Source organism: Orcinus orca, chromosome 3, assembly GCF_937001465.1.
Source record: "Orcinus orca chromosome 3, mOrcOrc1.1, whole genome shotgun sequence".
In the NCBI taxonomy this organism is placed as follows: Eukaryota; Metazoa; Chordata; class Mammalia; order Artiodactyla; family Delphinidae; genus Orcinus; species Orcinus orca.
In genome coordinates, this window is record NC_064561.1 from 136,007,727 (window position 1) to 136,026,880 (window position 19,154).

Sequence of the window (19,154 nt, forward strand, 5' to 3'; positions counted from 1 at the left end):
TACTGTTGAAAGGGTTTGGGGAACCCCTTGTTATCTGTGGGCTACACTTTGAGAACTGCTGCACAAGAGATGCATGGGATGGAGATCCATTCAATGGAATGTCATTGTGTGCAGCTATTAGAAGAAATAATGCAAATCTAAATTTATGTACAGGAAATATGCTCATGCATTTACTACATTTAAGAGGAATCAAGCAGCAAAATAGAATGTATAGTGTTTCTAATTTGTGAACTACATACAGATGTTTATATATGTAAACTAAATGTTTGGAAAGATACATATAATGTTAGTAAAGGTTGCCTTGGCGAAAGGGTATTCCACATCATACAATGATTTTGTGATTTTTTAAATTAGTATAGGTTACTTTTATAATTTAAAAAGTCTTCAAAATAGGAACTTCCTTACGTAGAACAATTCTTTGAAAAGGCTTCTTAAATTTCCCTTTCCTCAAAAGATAGACTCCTTATAAAAACACAATTAGCATACTGATAATTTATTGAGAAAAAGAAAGAAGCAGAAGAGGAAAGCAGGAATAGAGTAGGAAAACCCATCAAGAAGACAGTCTAAAGTTCACTGTAATGTTACCTAAGTTCTCCCAAACCAGGTCATATTCTTCATCTAAAAATATGAAGACTTTATTTATTGAGTCAATACCACATTGCCAAAGTTTCCAAGTGAACAGTGGCAAATTACTGAACTCTTCCTGATTAAAGTTTTCAGTAACAATTCAAGTAAATAATGAATAATGAGAGGCTGCCTATTTTTTTAATACTCAAGAACAATACTGATGTAAGCAGGGAATTAATCTGAGATCTCAAGTAAAAGCAAAAACTTAGAAGCCAGCACTTTATTTAGTTCCAAGAGCATTTTCAATAGAATTTTCTTTTCTAGTGTCTTTTGATTACTATGATGTAGCCTACTGTGAAAGATCTTAACCTCTTGATCTCAGACTACTTTTTGATTAACATTTTAGCTCCACCACAGGGAAAAACTGCTATCTCAGGAGGATGCCTGGTTATCAATTTGTGCCTTTATTACATCTCAGTTGGATTATTCAATTCATTACTTCCTATCCTCTTGGATGGTTTAATGTTACTTGCAATTCCACAGTTTGTAAGAGCTGAATTAACCACTGCAATAGCATATTTCAAGATATGGGGTAAGTTTAACATTGATTTTGAAGTCTCACTTGGTACAGAAAGTTTTGTTCAATCCAACTTTGAAATATTTAGTATTTTTTATATAGCTGGCCTTAGGTATATAAAAAATATACCTAGGATAACCTTTTTTACATTTTAGCATCACCTAGAAATGAAGATAAGGATATATTAACAGCAGTATAGCAGTCAGTCAAACTTATAGGTAGAATCTAAGCAAAGCATAGATAAAAACAAGTAGATCCTCCCATTTTAAGAAACTGGCTTTGTAATAAGCTAATGGCATTGAATATTTTTAAAGAATATGTATGTATTATTTACCAACATACACAAGAAAATAGGTTCTGTGGGTAGATAAACATGCTAGCAGAGAAAATACTGATTATAAAGATCAATGCTTTGTACATGGTGAGCATTCAAAAATGCATATGGAATGAATACAAAAGAAAAATAGCTCATTTTGAAGATGCTACTCTATTGCCACTGTGTGGAGGTCAAGAGAAGCAGTTGTGTAACTGCAGCAGGTAGAATTATTTGGTACCTAAGAGTCAACAGAGAACTACTTTTAAGAGAATGGTGAACTGGGAGGATTTACACACAATTTTAATAAATTGGGCCTTAAGAGAATCAGAATGGTGAAAATATGTTAAGTGACAACCAAAAATAAGTGACAGCAAGCAAGTAATATAAAAATTTAACCAGTACAACTGCTTTACTTGCAAAATCAGAAGCAATCATTTATAGTCACTATTTTTCAAACTGTTCTTTAATATTAAAGTTTAAGAATTGAGTTTTAAAGCTTTCTTGGAGGCAGAGGAACAAAGACAAATTTTACCTATTTATAATGTTTTTTAAAATTAGATATCAATAAAAACATTCATAATGAAAAATTTAGATCTGATTTTCTTGTTAACAAACCAGCTTCTGAATGGCTTTTTCCTATTATCTATCTACAGACTTTATAGATCACTATGTATCAAAGACTGAAGAAAAAAATGAAAACATCTCAGCAATTCTGAAGGGAAAAAAAAGAATCAGATGGCAGGCCATAAAGTAACAAATGTGAGTACTTCTATGTTAATGATTAAAAAGCATTCAAGCCTATACTTCTATAGTTTCAATCAAGCAGTAGCATAAAGAATATCCAGTAGTATGATAAATGAGAAAAATCTGACAATTAGTATAATAGATTTTCAGGGGCCATCTATGATACTATTATAGGTTATATAAACAGCCTGTAAATATTTCATATTTTTGTTGAATAAAGAAAAATGAGAAAACGGGACATCTTTCATTGTTATCAAAATAAAATTTGAAAACTTCACAAATTAAGCAGGGATTAAATAAAACAATTTTTATTTTCAGTAGTAAAAAGTTGTATCAAAAGATTATTTTAGTAATGTGAAAATAAGAGAAACGATTTTTTTCTTTCAATACTTTAAAAATGCTGCTCTGCTACTGGCTTGCCTGCACTGTTTCCAATGACAAGTTTGTCACTGGCCTTATCTCTTTCCCTCTCTATATAATGTGTCTTTTTCCATTATGCTAGGAGGTGGATCCAAAAAGATATTGCTGTGCTTTATGTCAGAGTGTTCTGCCTATGTTTTCCTCTGGGAGTTTTATAGTATCCAGTCTTACATTTAGGTCTTTGATCCATTTTGAGTTTATTTTTCTGTGTGATGTTGGAGATTGTTCTAATTTCATTCTTTTTTTAAAATTTTCTAATTTTATTTATTAATTTTTGGCTGCACTGGGTCTTTGTTGCTGCATACAGGCTTTCTCTAGTTGTGGTGAGTGGGGGCTACTCTTCGTTGCAGTGCGGTGGCTTCTCTTGTTGCACAGCACAGGCTCTAGGTGCGTGGGCTTCAGTAGTTGTGGCACATGGGCTCAGTAGTTGTGGCTCACGGACTTAGTTGCTCCGCAGCATGTGGGATCTTCCCAGACCAGGGCTCGAACCTGTGTCCCCTGAACTGGCAGGTGGATTCTTAACCACTGTGCCACGAGGGAAGCCCCAATTTCATTCTTTTACATGTAGCTGTCCAGTTTTCCCAGCACCACTTAATGAAGAGACTTGTCTTTCTCCATTGTATATTCTTGCCTCCTTTGTCATAGATTAATTGACCATCGGTGTGTGGGTTTATCTCTGGGCTTTCTATCCTGTTTCATTGATCTATATTTCTGTTTTTGTGGCAATGATATACTGTTTTGATTACTGTAGCTTTGTAGTATAGTCTGAAGTCAGGGAGCCTGACTCCCTCAGCTGTTTTTCTTTCTCAAGATTGCTTTAGGGGCTTCCCTGGTGGCGCAGTGGTTGAGAATCTGCCTGCCAATGCAGGGGACATGGGTTCGAGCCGTGTCTGGGAGGATTCCACATGCCGCGGAGCAACTGGGTCCGTGAGCCACAACTACTGAGCCTGCGCGTCTGGAGCCTGTGCTCCGCAGCAAGAGAGGCCACGACAGTGAGGCCCGCGCACCGCGAAGAGTGGCCCCCGCTTGCCACAACTAGAGAAAGCCCGTGCACAGAAACGAAGACCCAACACAGCCAAAAATAAATAAATAATTAAAAAAAAAAGATTACTTTAGCTATTAAGGGTCTTTTGTGTTTCCATACAAATTAAAAAACATTTTTTTCTACTCTGTGAAAAATGCAATTGGTAATTTGATAGAAATTGCAATGAATCTGCAGATTGTCTTGGGTAGTATAGTCATTTTGACAATATAGATTCTTCCAGTCCAAGAACACAGTAAATCTGTCCATTTGTTTGTGTCATTTTTTATTTCTTTCACCAGGGTCTTATAGTTTTCGGAGTACAGGTCCTTTGTCTCCTTAGGTAGGTCGGATTTTGCTTTTAAGCTTTGTTTGGCAGGAACAGAGCAATACCTAATCTAGGGCTAATTTTGCTCCACTGCCGAGGTAATACAATTATGAGTCCTCTACCTAATACTCTGTGAATTCTGAGATTTCCACTCTGACATGAGGGACTACTCCCTGCTCTGTGTCAGCTCTGAGTATTGTTCTCGTAACAATCCATTCTGAAGGTTCTTTCTCTGGACTTGGGTAACTTCTGCACTTGTATGTGCTAATCAGTACTCAGGTGAAGACTGAGAGGGGACCCAATGAAGATCCCCAAAATTCTATGTGAGCAGCTTCCTCTTCTCTGGTAACCTGAGCCACTCTGGTGTCTTCAGATTTCCAGCTTCCTCTCCTCAAATCAGAGAGACCACTGGGCTCCCTAGGCCACTCCCTGGAAACTGAAGGCAGTAATATGTGGCAATCAGCGGGCTCACAGTGTTTGTTTTTTGTTTCTCAGGGATCATTATCTTTCGTATTCTGATCTCCAATATCTTTTTTAAAATGCAGGTGGTAAAGGCAGTCAAAACATACAGAAAAGTTGCTATGTAAGTCTAGCAGAGGGCAAGATCATTTCTGTAACTGGGTATGGGTAGGAAAGGTGATCAGTGAGAAGAGAGAGTACCTCATGAGAAAAATGGCAAAAGAGTAAGCTGAGTGGAGAGAAGGAGGATAAAGGGGCTACTCCAGATGGAAGGACTAGTATGAACTCCATAACAGAGACAAGAAAACATAGATATGAACGGAGATAAGTTATTTGGTTTAGCAGACACATGGGGAAAAAGGAAGACAAGCCTCAAAAGGTTGGCTGGAGTCATATTACAGAGGTCTGTAAAGATTAACAAGGAGTTAAATTCTTATTGCAGTGGTTCTCAACCCTGGTTGTACATCAAAATAATATGTGCCCCTTTAAAGAAATATGTATGCTTGATTCCCAGGCCCAGAAATGTAGTAGGTCTAAAGCAGGGAGGCAAAGGATATGGTTTGTCCAAAGTTAAAAACAGCAGAAAAACAAGGAAATCTAGGTTAAAAGCTGGGAAAGTGATTATGAAAACAAGGACGAATTATGGGGCTCCAGATAAAGGTACAAAACAGATTTACCAGGAGAAAAGGAATAGTTAGTGAGGAAGAAGAAGAGGTTGTGATGAGAGAGAAATGTCAGAGTTCAGGATTTTGGATGAGATCAGTTCCAAATTAGGATAAGTTCAAGATTTAGCATGAGAAATAGAGGGGAAAAATGTAACAGAACTGGGCGAGTTGAGGAAAAGCGAAAAGCTCTAAATTCATAACCAGAGTGACATTTCATGCAAGTTGAATACTAAAGAGTATTTTCAACAATTGTATAATTTACTCAATGTTATAGGGTAAGGATTCTCAAAAGGCAGTTCAGAAACCACCAATAATAAGATAATGGATTAATCTCATATTATTTGTAAAATAAAAATGTCTTTTTAACATGCATTTCAAAATACTGATATTGAATTAAGAAGAAGACAGTTCCTTATTAGTGACAAATACAATTTTGTCTTTCTACTAGTTCTGCTGAGTTTTTTAGAGGTAAATGGGAACAGGCAAAAGAATAATCTTACTGGTTCTCAGTGATCAAAACTGTTCAGGCCTAGGGGCAGGACAGGAATAAAGACACAGACGTAGAGAATGGACTTGAGGACGCGGGGAGGGGGAAGGGTAAGCTGGGACGAAGTGAGAGAGTGGCATGGACTTATATATACTACCAAATGTAAAACAGATAGCTAGTGGGAAGCAGCTGCACAGCACAGGGAGATCAGCTCGGTCCTTTGTGACCGAGGGGTGGAATAGGGAGGGTGGGAGGGAGACACAAGAGGGAGGAGATATGGGGATATATGTATATGTATAGCTGATTCACTTTGTTATAAAGCAGAAACTAAGACACCATTGTAAAGCAATTATACTCCAATAAAGATATTTTTAAATAAATAAATATTATGTAACAATCTAAAAAAAAGAAAAAGAAAAACCTGTTCAGGGGGAGTTTACAATGTCCCATCCCAAACCACCACTATAGTGCAAGCTGCTGACATTATATTTGAACTAAAAATTTACAAAACAACATTGTGGAATATTTGCAGCTGATAATAAGGTAACTTTCCCTCCAACAATGTATTCTATATTCCAAATGTAAGTAAAAGTCTGAGGAAAACTGCTGTATTTCATAGTTACGCAAATAAGTTTTCAGGGAGAGTTGATGAGAAGGAAGGAAGCTGAAGGGAGAAGGAGAAGAGGGAGGGAAACAGAGGCAGAAGTGGAGGAAGAGGCCATCTATCTGCTCTCAGAAAGAGAAATATCAGGTACCTGAAGGGTATGATTTTCAGACAAGTTCCACTCCCACAATGCAGCACTTGTCCCTCCCTGACCCAGCGCTGTATTTGGCAATAGTAGCACAGGAGACAATACTCACTCGAAGGCAAAATGCAAGGTATGCTCAGGCTTTATTATATTTGCCACAAGACTTAGGATCTGGTCATGAATTTATTAAATAAAATGCAACCCAACCTAACATATCATCAATTTGCTTAGCTGCGCTACAGCAAAAGCAGAAGACCATATGAATGATGTTTAGATAGACCTTTATTTGTGCTACTGCTTCTACTAGCACAAGTGAGTGAGAAGCTAGTGTAGTTTTAATAATGTTCAACTTATTTATACCCCATTATCAATTAAAGCATCTCTTAAGTATGTATAAAACTAGATTATTATTTACAGAAACAGATTATCAAAATATTTCTAGGGCTTAAACTTTAACAGGAAAGCATGATCAACACAGCTTTACTTATTATATCAAATGTTTCATTAACAATGCTTTCTTAGCAGGTACCAAAACATTGCCAGAAAGCATTAATATGCTCAAAAACTTAAATTTGAGAAGTGTCAACCTATAAATGCCTAGTATGTCGCATTTCACAAAAAAAGAAATTATAAGGAACTTAAAATGTTAAGGTATTAGCTAAATTCTTTATAGAAGAGGTCATGAAATTACCATTCTACTACTGGAGTATACTGGACTGAGAGGAAACTTAGAAATGAAGTGTAATGCTTAAGCCACATTCAATCTTCTCAGAATTAGTTCCCCCCAAACAGAACAGAGAAGAGCTGGATAAAAAAGCACACAATCAAAAGTCTGGACTGCTTAATAGCTTTCCTGAACAGAAATTTCATCCTTATTTAAGATGAAATACAGAGAATTCTCATAAACTTACGGAAAATCATTTGGCACATTTGATATAATACTAATCATCCACCTTTCTAAATTATAATCACTGCTGCTTCACTCTACCAAAGCAGCTACTGAAATGAATACGCCCCATTTTAGGGACTACTTTAAGACAACAATGACAGTCAGTAAATCAGACTTTCAACTATGTAATCCTGGAATCAAGCAGCTACACTTTTTCTTCCAAGTAAATAAAAAATTTCATTTTAAAATGAAAAAAACTCTTTGATGCTAGATTGGTTTTTCTTTTGAATAATAATTCATAATCATCTACCAGCAAACACTTCCCTTTGAAACTACAACCAAGACACATTTAGATAATTCTCAAATAATTTCTAATGTTAAAGATATCACAGTACAAGAATGATGATATAATTACAGAAAGAAAGTACATAATTCATTCTTGTAACCCTGAAGATACAGTGAAACTAATCTTGTTTGTTACTGAAAAATTAGCACTGTATTCACAATTATATTTATTCAAGGCTAATATACATAATCTCAGCATTAATCATAAACACTGTGGTATTTATCAGCATAAGACTAAAAGCCTTATGGCTAAGGCACTGGAAATCTTAATAGAGATGACAATATAAATCTACATCAAATAGCTACTGTGACAACTAATTTCAAATAAAATCAGCCACTTTAAAAAATAAAAGTTGTTCTATAAATCAATACTACCTAAAATAGAATAATGATAAAATAATGAGTGCTCAAATAAAACTAAATCAAAGAACTTTAAGGGTTATTTCGAAAACTATGTTCTTACACTGCTCTCTGAGATAGTACTGCACTTACCTTCAAAATAAAGTTAGAATTAAAATTACTACTCTATGATGTTACTAAGGATTCTATATGTAATGAAGAATAGACCTGGGTAGATCAATTTGCAAAGGGCAGATCTACCAGACTAACCGTGTTACTAAGTGTACAAAAAGCTGATCTGAAAGGAAGCAGAATACCTATTATTCATTTATAAATTCAGAACATTATTAAGAAAAATGTTATCGTATTTTTCTATAACACCGATGATATATTCAAGGCTTAAAAAGTAGAGGGGAAAAGACAAATTGTTATGTTCTACCAAAAGATTATCATTATTCTAAGTGAAGAAAATACATTTTGCATGTATTTAGGATACTGCTTAGCAGTCTCATTTCATGGGAGAAATATTTCCAGAGATATATTCACAATTGAAAACTTCACTAGGACACAGATAGTGGGGAAAGAAAGGAATGGTATTAAGAGCTTTAAAAAAAAAATCAAATAATTTTTTAGCTCATAGGCCTTGGAATTTGCTAATCCAATTTCCCCCTCATTTCTCAGATGAGGAAATGATTCTCAAGAGACAAGGTGACTTCCTCAAGGTCATAATTAACAACACAAACAGGACTAGAATTCAGGTTTTATGAACTCTTGGATATTGTCCTTTCCTCTACACTAGTGCTAGGGAAATGACATCTAGCATAAAAACAAAGTAAAATGGATTAAACTCAAACACAGTTTAAAAGAAGGCTGTCAGAGCCATGCAGTATTAGCTGTACACCTAGGATGAAGCCCTTGAGGATTAATGTGGGATAATTCAAGGAGTGAATATCATGAGTAGACTAATGATAGCCAACACTTACAAAGTAATTATTAGGTGTTCAGCATTATCTATCTCATGACCATTTTATGTATTAATTTATTTATTCTATTTTTGAGGTAAAGAGTGGTGTTGTTCTCAATTGCGAATGAGGACAGAAAGTACAATGACGTTAATAACTGGTGAGGTCAGGAGACTAGAGCAGATTCCAAGAAAAAAAGGAGAAAAAGTTTATTTATGTAACTATTTTATATTCACGTGTCAAAGTATTTAAAAATTTATGATTATAAATAATTTTAGAGATAAGATATTTTAGATGTTTCCTATTTTTGGTTCCTTTTTCTTATCAGACTCCTGTAGTGAGAGTTATGGTTTTCAAAACAATTTAGCAGTTAATTTAAAGGCATTCTTATAAAGGCTTGTATTTCAGAAAAAAATCATTATAAGATCCATGAAATAGGGAATAAAGAAATTTCAATAAATCTCAAAACAGAAGAATTAGCATTACAATTTAAATAAGGTTTGAGGGTCACATGGTTCCTGTAAATAAAGGAGTAAACCCTCTGCTAAGACAAGAAACAATTATTTCAGATCAAAAGTTAAACTCAACTTCCTGTACTATGAATGCAATTTATCTGTTTTAGGAGTATACCCCAAATTTCAAAACTCAGTTATGTTACATTAATTCTGCAACAGGGTCAGGCGGATGGATGGACGGAAGGAAGGAAGGAAGGAAGGAAGAATGGACCACCACATATTTTGAAACCTCCAGAATATAATGACAATATATGGTTTTCCCGGATTTTAGAAGCTACTTTTGTAACTTACCATCTTTTTCCTCTTATCCTGTTCTGTGGGTGGCTCTTCATCTTCTGTTACTTTCGGTTCTTCAAGATGAGACATTAACATACAGCTGCAGTTTTTAAAAAAATGTTTTAAATAAATAAAAAAGTCTATAATATACTAAAAACAAACCTCAAAATACTGAGAACAATAATGCTTCTATGTACCAATATGTGAGGAATAGCTAGATAAATTAGATGTATAATTAAAAAGTTTAATTATGAAAAGATATCTCACTTTTAAAAGGGTCACACCAAAAAAAATTTAGAGCATTTTGCTTCAGTATTCAGGTAATAAATTGTAAGAAATTTATTTATAGGCAACTTTTGAACCATAAATCACTTGACAAAACAAGGTATACCTTTTATATCTTTCTAAAAAATGATACTAAAAAAAATACACTTAAAATTAATACTTCTTTTCCACTAATCTTCATATGTCTAATTATTTATGTTTCATAACAGTAACAGTAATTTAAACAGTAACATCATTAAAACATTAATTATTAATTATGTAACAATCTACTTTGTGCTCCAAATTACATTACTATGCTATGAGGAACCTGTCCCTGATAGCACTTGTACCAGCAGGACAGTTATAAATCATTTTATTTTGATTATCTGCACTACTGCTCTTCACCATTAGCAGAGATAATAGAAATACAGCTTCCTATTCAGTCAACATTGGTTCCAGGGAGACAAGATATGAATATTGTCTAATGAATCAAGTTGATAGAACAAATGTCACTGTTCCTAATTTAGAATAGAATTCAGTAATTTATCAGAGTCATAGGTTCTTAACCAATAAACTGTGGCAAAGAAAGCTTAGTTTCTCTTATGTTTTGTGGCAAGTACAGGAGAAGGACACTTCCTAACTCAGCCGTGTAAATAACTTTTGATTCAGGGTTAAAGACAAGCGCTGACACCAGAAACCTGATCAGGCTCACTCCTGCAGGGGACATGAATGTTCTTTTATCCTTAATCCCCCACCATTAAAAAAATAATTTTTGGAACAACTGTCTCTGATGAGTCAGTACACCTGGTGGGATCAAACAGTAAGAACCTTAAACTGGAAATCAGAAGCCCTGAAAAACAGCAAGAGCTCAATCGCTAACTCACTTCATGGCTTTAACCTCTTGGAACTGCAATGCTTTCGTTCACCATGATATACAAGTTGACTCTTCAACAACATGGGTTTGAACTGCAGGGGTCCAGTTATACGCAGATTTTTTTCTACAGTAAATACTACAGTACTACATGATCCCTCGTTGGTTGAATCCAAGGACGTGGAACCAGAGGAACTGTGGGTATGATGGCCAACTATAAAGTATACTTGGGTTTTCAAATTCAAAGAGGGTGGGTACCCCAATCCCCGAGTTGTTCAAGGTCAACTATAAAATGATACAGCACAACTAGTTGGCCAAGGAACTCTGACACAAAGTTGGAAAATTATGACATTATTATCTCAACCCAAAAGGTATTTAGTTTAATAAAGTAAAATGTTTAGAAAAAGTCTAGATCCCAGTTTGCATTTTAGAACTGAAGTAAGATGGAGTTCCTTCACTTAAGCTATTTTAAGTCTGCTGCAGACTTGAATTTTAACTGCAATAGATCTGGATCTCCATGGAAGTATGCTTTGTACTGCATCAAATCCCTTCAATACATCCCAAAATCTGTCAACTTACTTGTATAGTAAAAAACTCTCTGTTCTTCCTTCCCTAAGTTAAAAGATTTATCACACTAATAATAAAGTATATTCTGGATATAAATATACACACTTTTCCCCCAAAGACCAGGATATTTTTACTTTGCAATTCTGCAAATTGCATTCATTTGGGTCTCTGAAAGGTAGAAAGTGGAGAAAAACAACAAAAAAAATTGAACTGAAAAGCCCAAAGCTGAAATTCTCTACTGCAAGAAAATCTCCAATTAAAAGTCAAATCTTGGGGACTTCCCTGGTGGTCCAATGGTTAAGAACCTGCCTTCCAAGGCAGGGGACGTGGGTTCGATCCCTGGTTGGGGTAGTAAGATCCAACGAAGCCTGAGTGCCCGTGTGCCACAACTAGAGAGCCCGTGCACCACAACTACTGAGCTGCGTGCTCTGGAGCCCAGGCACCACAACGAGAGAGGAGCCCACGTGCCGCAATGAAGCACTCCCGTGCTGCAACTAAGACCCGACAAAATCCATAAATACATACATACATACATACATACGTACATATATAAATAGATGTCAAATCTCATTTTGTTGACAAAGATTAAAGATAGGGAATCATGTTTTACATAAAAAGCATGGTGAGAATTAATAGAATTCTAGTAAGCTAAAATGTGTGCACTGTGAATGTAGTAATAGTAATAAAATAATAATAACAACAGTTTAAAATAGGGACAATTAACATGTGAGCATAGGCAGCCACCCCTCACATCCTACTCTCATCCACTGAATACATCCAGGCACTCTAGTCTGCTAACTCGGAATCTTTCCCAACAAGAAACTCCAACCAGCCAAACACAACCAACACTGCTAGCATGCAACATGAAATCTTTTAAATTATTTCTGGTTTAAAGGTACATCTTTCATTTAATCTATACAAACCCACTTCTTTTTTTTTTTTTTTTTGCGGTACACGGGCCTCTCACTGTTGTGGCCTCTCCCGTTGCGGAGCACAGGCTCCGGACACGCAGGCTCAGCGGCCATGGCTCACGGGCTCAGCCACTCCACGGCATGTGGGATCTTCCCGGACCGAGGCATGAAACTGTGTCCCCTGCATCGGCAGGCAGACTCTCAACCACTGCGCCACCAGGGAAGCCCCAAACCCATTTCTTAAGATTATAATAAAACTAGAACTGACATTATTCCATTGGTCTCTGCAGTGGACACTTAGGTTGCCTACATAATCGCCCTCCTTCCTAATAGAGCCCTGAACTTGTCGGTTACCCTCCTCTTCCATGTCACCATATGCTTCAGAAAAAGGTGATCTGAGCCCCAGGTGCCAGTGGCTCAGTAAGCAATCATGGCAATCCTATTCCTTTAGTTAATGACTGCTTTCAACAGGAGCGTGTTTAAGAAATTCTAGCCAATTAGACATGAAGGGAAGTCTGATGAAATGCCTTCTAGAAAAGTGTCCTATGATGTTAAAAAGACATAAGGAAAAAGAAGATTACTTGGTTGGCACTGGCATTGTCATGAACTGTAATGCCTAGAAGTACTTTCTGACGATTAGAGAAAGTAGCCTGCATATGAAGTTAATGTGTTGAGGGGATGGAGTAGAAAGAACCTGGTCTTTAAAGATATTGTGAGGTCACAAGTAGCTAATCCTAGAGCCTCTTACCTGCAGTTGTTTTGTTGTAAGGGATAACAAATTTTTTTACTGTTAAAGACAGCTGACTCAGGGTTTCTCTTACTTGCAGCTGAAAATCCTTTTACAGTCCTTTAAATAAATATCTTATCAAAAATTCATTTCTGGGCTCAGTCCAAGAAACAGTCTCCCTCTCTTGATACACCTACTTCCCTCTACATGAAAATAGGAACGAGGTAATTCCTAATGTATCTCTTTGCCCTGGTAGTTAGCAAGATCAGGGCTGTTTTACATCTAGATGCCACATGTTTCGCCATTCAACCTTGTTTAAATTCCTTCAATCCTGTGTTAATAGTTTTCAGTCATAATGAGCATGAGCTTTTCTTATTCACTGCCTCAAATCCTCTAGACTGAAAACAAGCAACTAACTAAAGGTTGTATATTAGCAGTATAGACAAAGTGCCACAAAGGAACAGAGAAGGATGCGATGAATTCTTCCTGAGAGCATGGAAAGGAATCTTAGAGGTAGGTATTTGCGAAGAAGGGCAAAGCTAAGGGTGTGACATGCCAAGAAGAAGAAATGTTGAGTCAAGCCATGTATATAAAAGTGGCACATTTGGGGAAGAAGGTAGAATCTAGGGAGGAAGAGACAAGGCTAATAATGTAAACTGAGGATCAGCAAAGAATACTGCCCCATCAACTTTATAAGAAACTGGGCTTTTAATTTTAAGACATGGAGCAGAATGGATCAAAAGGGTAAAGTTGGAGAGAGAGAGAGCCCAAGGAGGTCACTGAGACCAACGTAAGTTAGGATAATATACAGGGGATAATTTAGAGTCAAGGAACCAAGGCTTCTTCTGATATCCTCTATTCCATTTTGAAGAGCTATCTGGTGGGTTAATGCATCAAGTGAAGGAAGAAAAATGCTTATATAAGCCTAAATTTTATTTTTGTTTTTAAAAAAAGCTATATCCTTGATGGCTGATATGTTTTATACTCTCTAACTATAAAAAACACAATTTATGAGTCTTTTTCAAATAAATTTTAGTGCCTCTAAGCTTCCTGAAATGCTGGCTAAATCCTTTCTTCCTTATTACTTCCCAAATTTTGGCAATAGGTTGTCAATCTCATCTCCCTTTGTGCCTAAAAACAATGCATAATTTAAGGAAAAAAAGGGAAGCCACTCTAACCAAAGACAAGCAGAAAGCAAATTACAGGTGTCATTAATATATTTTCCTGGTTTAATAAAATAAGAACTCTACTAACTAAAATACAAACATATAAAGAAACTCACGCAAAAAGATGAAACTAGACCATACACAAAAATTAACTCAAAAGGAACCAAAGACTTGAACATAAGACCTGAAACAATAAAACTCCTAGAAGAAAACATAAGTGGTTAGCTCCTTGACATTGGTCTCGGTGATGATTTTTTGGATCTGCTCCAAAAGCAAAGGCAACAAAAACAAACAAGTGGGACTACATTAAACCAAAAGGAAATCATTCAAAAAAATGAAAAGGCAACTTACTGAATGAGAGAAAATATTTTTAAATCATGTATTTGATAAGGGGCTAATATCCAAAATATATAAAAATCTAATTCAATTCAATACCAAAAAAATCAAACAATCTGATTAAAAAACAGGCAGAGAATCTGCACAGACATTTTTCCAAATAAGACATACAGACAGCCAACAGACATAAGAAAGGTCTCAACATCACCAATCATTAGGGAGATGGAAATCAAAAACACAATGAGATATCACCTCACACCTGTTAGAATGGCTATCCTCAAAAAGTCAAGAAATAACAAATGCTGGCAAGAATTATGGAGAAAAGGGAACCCTTGTGCATTACTGGTAGAAATGTAAATTGCTGCAGCTACTATGGAAAATAGTATGGAGGCTCCTCCAAAAATCAGGACTACTACATAAATCAGCAATTCCACTTTTGGGTATTTATCTAAAGAAAAACACTAATTCAAACAGATATATGCACCTCCCAGATCTGGGAGACCAGATAATGGTCTCCCAGTCAGTTTGTTGTGCTTACATCCAACATTTTCCTTTTACAAACCAAAACTTCCCTCATGGCTGAGTGTGGCATATAGAGCCAAAAGACCTTGGTTCTAGTCTTGACTCTTCCACTAATTTGCTGTGTCACTGCACTTTTCTGAGCTTCTGTAACCTATCTTTTAAATAATGAAACTACACTAGATAATTTCTAAACTTTATTTCTAACAACTTCCTGACTCTCAGCGCTTCCAGTTAACATACTATGCCTTTTCTTTCTCTGACATTCTATTAAAGCACAATCTGGAATTCTACTGTTTTGTGTGCTTTGTTCAAAACATATATCATTGTCTTTACACATTACTAGTGTTTTCATGGTGCTATTATTATACACGCCCTCCCCCTAACTAAATTATATACTCCAAAGAAGACAGGGAACATTTGAATATATGCTAAATATTTCACAAACAGTTGTAAACTTTGTCACATATTATATATGTAAACACAATATTTATAGTCATGTGCCATAATCCCTACATTAACTTTTTTTTTTTTTATTTTGCGGTATGCGGGCCTCTCACTGTTGTGGCCTCTCCCGTTGTGGAGCACAGGCTCCGGACGCACAGACTCAGCGGCCATGGCTCGTAGGCCTAGCCGCTCCGCGGCATGTGGGATCTTCCCGGACCGGGGCACGAACCCGTGTCCCCTGCATCGGCAGGTGGACTCTCAACCACTGCACCACCAGGGAAGCCCCCTACATTAACTTTTTAAAAACTGCCTACACACATAAAATGGTTTGTTATTTTGGGTTTGTAATCACAAAAGTCTGAGGTTTCCACTTCATCTGAACTCCTATGTTCCTGAAAGCTAAGTTACACGCCAGAAACATTTTGTTTATACATGTTTAATAAGATTCAACTACATATATCTACTTTCCATATTTTTCAACAAAGTATGATTCGAATGGCAATCTTCCCCATTTGCTATAGATGGTTTTATAAAAAGCAAGGAAAATGGGCTAAGTACATTATTGAGAAGTCAAGCAGTATGGAATCTCATGAAGCCTTGCTTATCATTATATGAAACATGCTTTAAATTAATAGCAATATTAAGAAAGATATGATAATTCTACTATTATAAATAACAGGATATAGTGATAAAAATTTTTTTTCACATTAATAGTTATATAAATGTGAGATTATCAGCATTCCTGATAACATAATTTTAACTAATCTCCCGAAGAATACACAGTTGACCCTTGAGCAACACAGATTTGAACATGTAATAAATTCATATTACAGTGCTACACATATTACAGTACTACACAATCTGTGGTTGGTTGAATCCATAAATGTGGAATCGCAGATACAGAGAGGGTCAACTGTAAAGTTATACGTGGAGTTTCAACTGTGCAGAGGGTTGGTGTCCCTAACCCCCACGTTGTTCAATAATCAACTGTAATTTTAACTACACTCTTTTGGAACTAGTCAAGTACCATATGACCCTCTAATATCTTAAAGGTGCCAGTGATGCTTCAACCAGTCAAATACAAATATAAGATGCTAATCCATTCCCCTTTCTCCATAACTCACCTGAAGGGCAGGGGAACATTGTTAGTGAGAAAAAAGAACATACTATTCAAGATATCTTAAAAGAGGAATTTATATGTTAAAATACACTTGGGATTTTTTTAAAAACCTAATGTCAAATCATAAAATGATGATTAGACCAAAGAAGTCCAATTGAGAATTTCACTATAACAAAACTAAGCTTATCTCAAGATCCAACAATATTATAAGTAACAAAAATATTTTTCTTTTATGAAGACAAAATTTAAAAGTTGCCATACCATGGCAACTTATATGGTTACAGTAAACAAAAATAATGCAGGATATAATTAATTACTCTCCAAGTCCAAGTGCAATTAATTAAATGATCCACCTACTCTTTATAAGTTCCCGTTTCAGGATCTTCTGTCATGACATCATGTAGGCCCTCCACTGAGATGTTTATAATCCCACAGAATTTATCTTGGATAACACTAGAATAAAAGAAGAGCAAAATAGGTTAAAATGAAGTATTTCAACAGGTAATTCTTATTTTTCCCCTCAATTATCCTCTTGAACATGAAGAGAAATTTTAGTCTGAAAGTACAAAAGAAACTTTCAAAATATATTTCTTAAAGCAGAAATTGTACTTTGCATATTACAGTAAAATTTTCTTTCAGTAGATTACCAGTATGCTTAAACACTTAGGTGGGTAGATCAGATGGGAAAGAGATGCTTTAATATTCTTTATTATAATAGTCTTGTGTTAATGTCATAACTAAAAGAATAAAGGTATAAAATTTTGAATATCAAAAGTCTCTACTTCTGAGGAAAAAGACAAGCGATAGACTGGGAAAAAATATCTGTAAAACATAAATCTGATGAAGAACTTGGCGCTGAAAACTCAGATGACAAATAACTCAATTTAAAAATGGACAAAAATTTGAACAGATACTTCACCAAAGAAGAGAATACAGATGGCATATGAGCACTTGAAAAAATGCTCAATATCATTCGTCATTAGAGAAATGCAAATTAAAACTGTAACGAAATTTTTCTTTTTTTGGCCGCACCATTCGGCTTGCTCGGGATCTTGGTTCCCCGACCAGGGATTGAACCCGGGTCCTTGCAGTGAAAGTGCCGAGTCCTAACCACTGGACTGCCAGGGAATTCCCTGTAATGAGATTTTAATAAGTAAAATTAAGAAGACTGACAATACCAAGTGCTGGCAAGGGTGAAAAACAACAGGACCTCTCATACGTTGCCAGTAAGAATAAAAAATGACACATCCATCTTGGAAAACACATTGGCAGTTTATAAGTTAACACTCCACACAACTAAGCAATCCCATTCCTGGGTGTTTACCCAAGACCAAAACAAGTATTCGTAGATCTGTATGTAAATATTTATGGTACTTTTACTCAATCCAAAACTGCAAAGATCCTAATGTCTACCAACTAACAAATGGATAAACTGTGGGACATTTATCCAATGGAATAATCAGCAATAAAAGGGAACAAACTACAGATACCTGCAACAACTTGAATAAATCCCAAAAACATTACACTGAGAAAAATAAAAGATTTGAAAGGCTATATACCGTATGACTCCATTTATGTGACTTTCTGGAAAGGCAAAATTATTTAATCAGTGGTTGCCAGGCAAAGGGACACAAGGGAACTTTTGGGGGTGATGGTTATGTTCTGTATCTTGAGTGTGGAAGTGTTATACACTGTGTACATTTGCCAGAACTGTATGCTTAAAAGAGGTTTTATTGTATGTGAACTATACCTTAATAAGCCTAACTTTTAAAAAGTAGAAGTATATGACCATTTACTGGCACACAAAATTATGCTAAAAATAACTGAATAAATTATAACTCATCTCCAGGGAACTAATAGTATCATTCCTGCAAGGGACATACTGTGTTTCTCATACTGCATTAACATGCACAATTAAGTTTTAAAATGTTCACTAAAAGTAGTTCCCAAAGTCAACACAGTTTGGGTCATGTTCTCACCTTTGTAAAGTCAAAACCTTCTGTCTGTACTTTCAAGTGTGATCAGGTTTTAGAGAACTAAATCACCAGATGGGCAAAATAACCAATAGTTGTTATCATTCCGTTGCATTTTAATGTGTATAACAACCTATTGCAAGAGTATATATTTTTGATATCATTATATATCCTTCGCATAAGAATTTTTAAAATCTCTCAAGAAAGAAACACATATACAATCTGCCTTATCTGGTTTAGCGAGAAACACCTTAGAAAAAGGTATTGGAGCCAACAGGCACATCAAAAGCTGCTCGACATCATCATTATTAGAGAAATACAAATCAAAACTACAAGGAGGTATCACCTCACATCAGTCAGAATGGCCATCATTAAAAAAGCTACAAACAATAAATGCTGGAGGGGAACCCTCCTACACTGTTGGTGGGAATGTAAGTTGGTACAACCATTATGGAGAGCAGTATGGAGGTTCCTTAAAAAACTAAAAACAGAGTTACCATATGACCCAGGATTCCCACTCCTGGGCATATATCCAAAAAAGATGAAAACTCTAATCCAAAAACATATGTGCACCCTAATGTTCAGAGAAACACT

General features: G+C 35.7%; 1 protein-coding gene across 9 annotated transcripts in view; it reads right to left on the reverse strand.

Moving 5' to 3' along the window:
* The window catches only part of IPO11 (importin 11), a 263,491-nt gene that overhangs the window by 65,570 nt on the left and 178,767 nt on the right, over positions 1-19,154 (reverse strand). For 8 of the 9 annotated variants that reach the window (XM_049707903.1, XM_033437895.2, XM_004275193.3 and 5 more), the window contains 2 exons: positions 16,945-17,040; positions 9,675-9,759 (listed from right to left, as the gene is read on the reverse strand). In XM_049707903.1, the coding sequence (XP_049563860.1) occupies positions 9,675-9,759; positions 16,945-17,040 (181 nt within the window). Of the gene's footprint in view, positions 1-9,674; positions 9,760-16,944; positions 17,041-19,154 lie in introns of those variants that run through there. The other variant, XM_049707905.1, reaches the window with a different exon arrangement.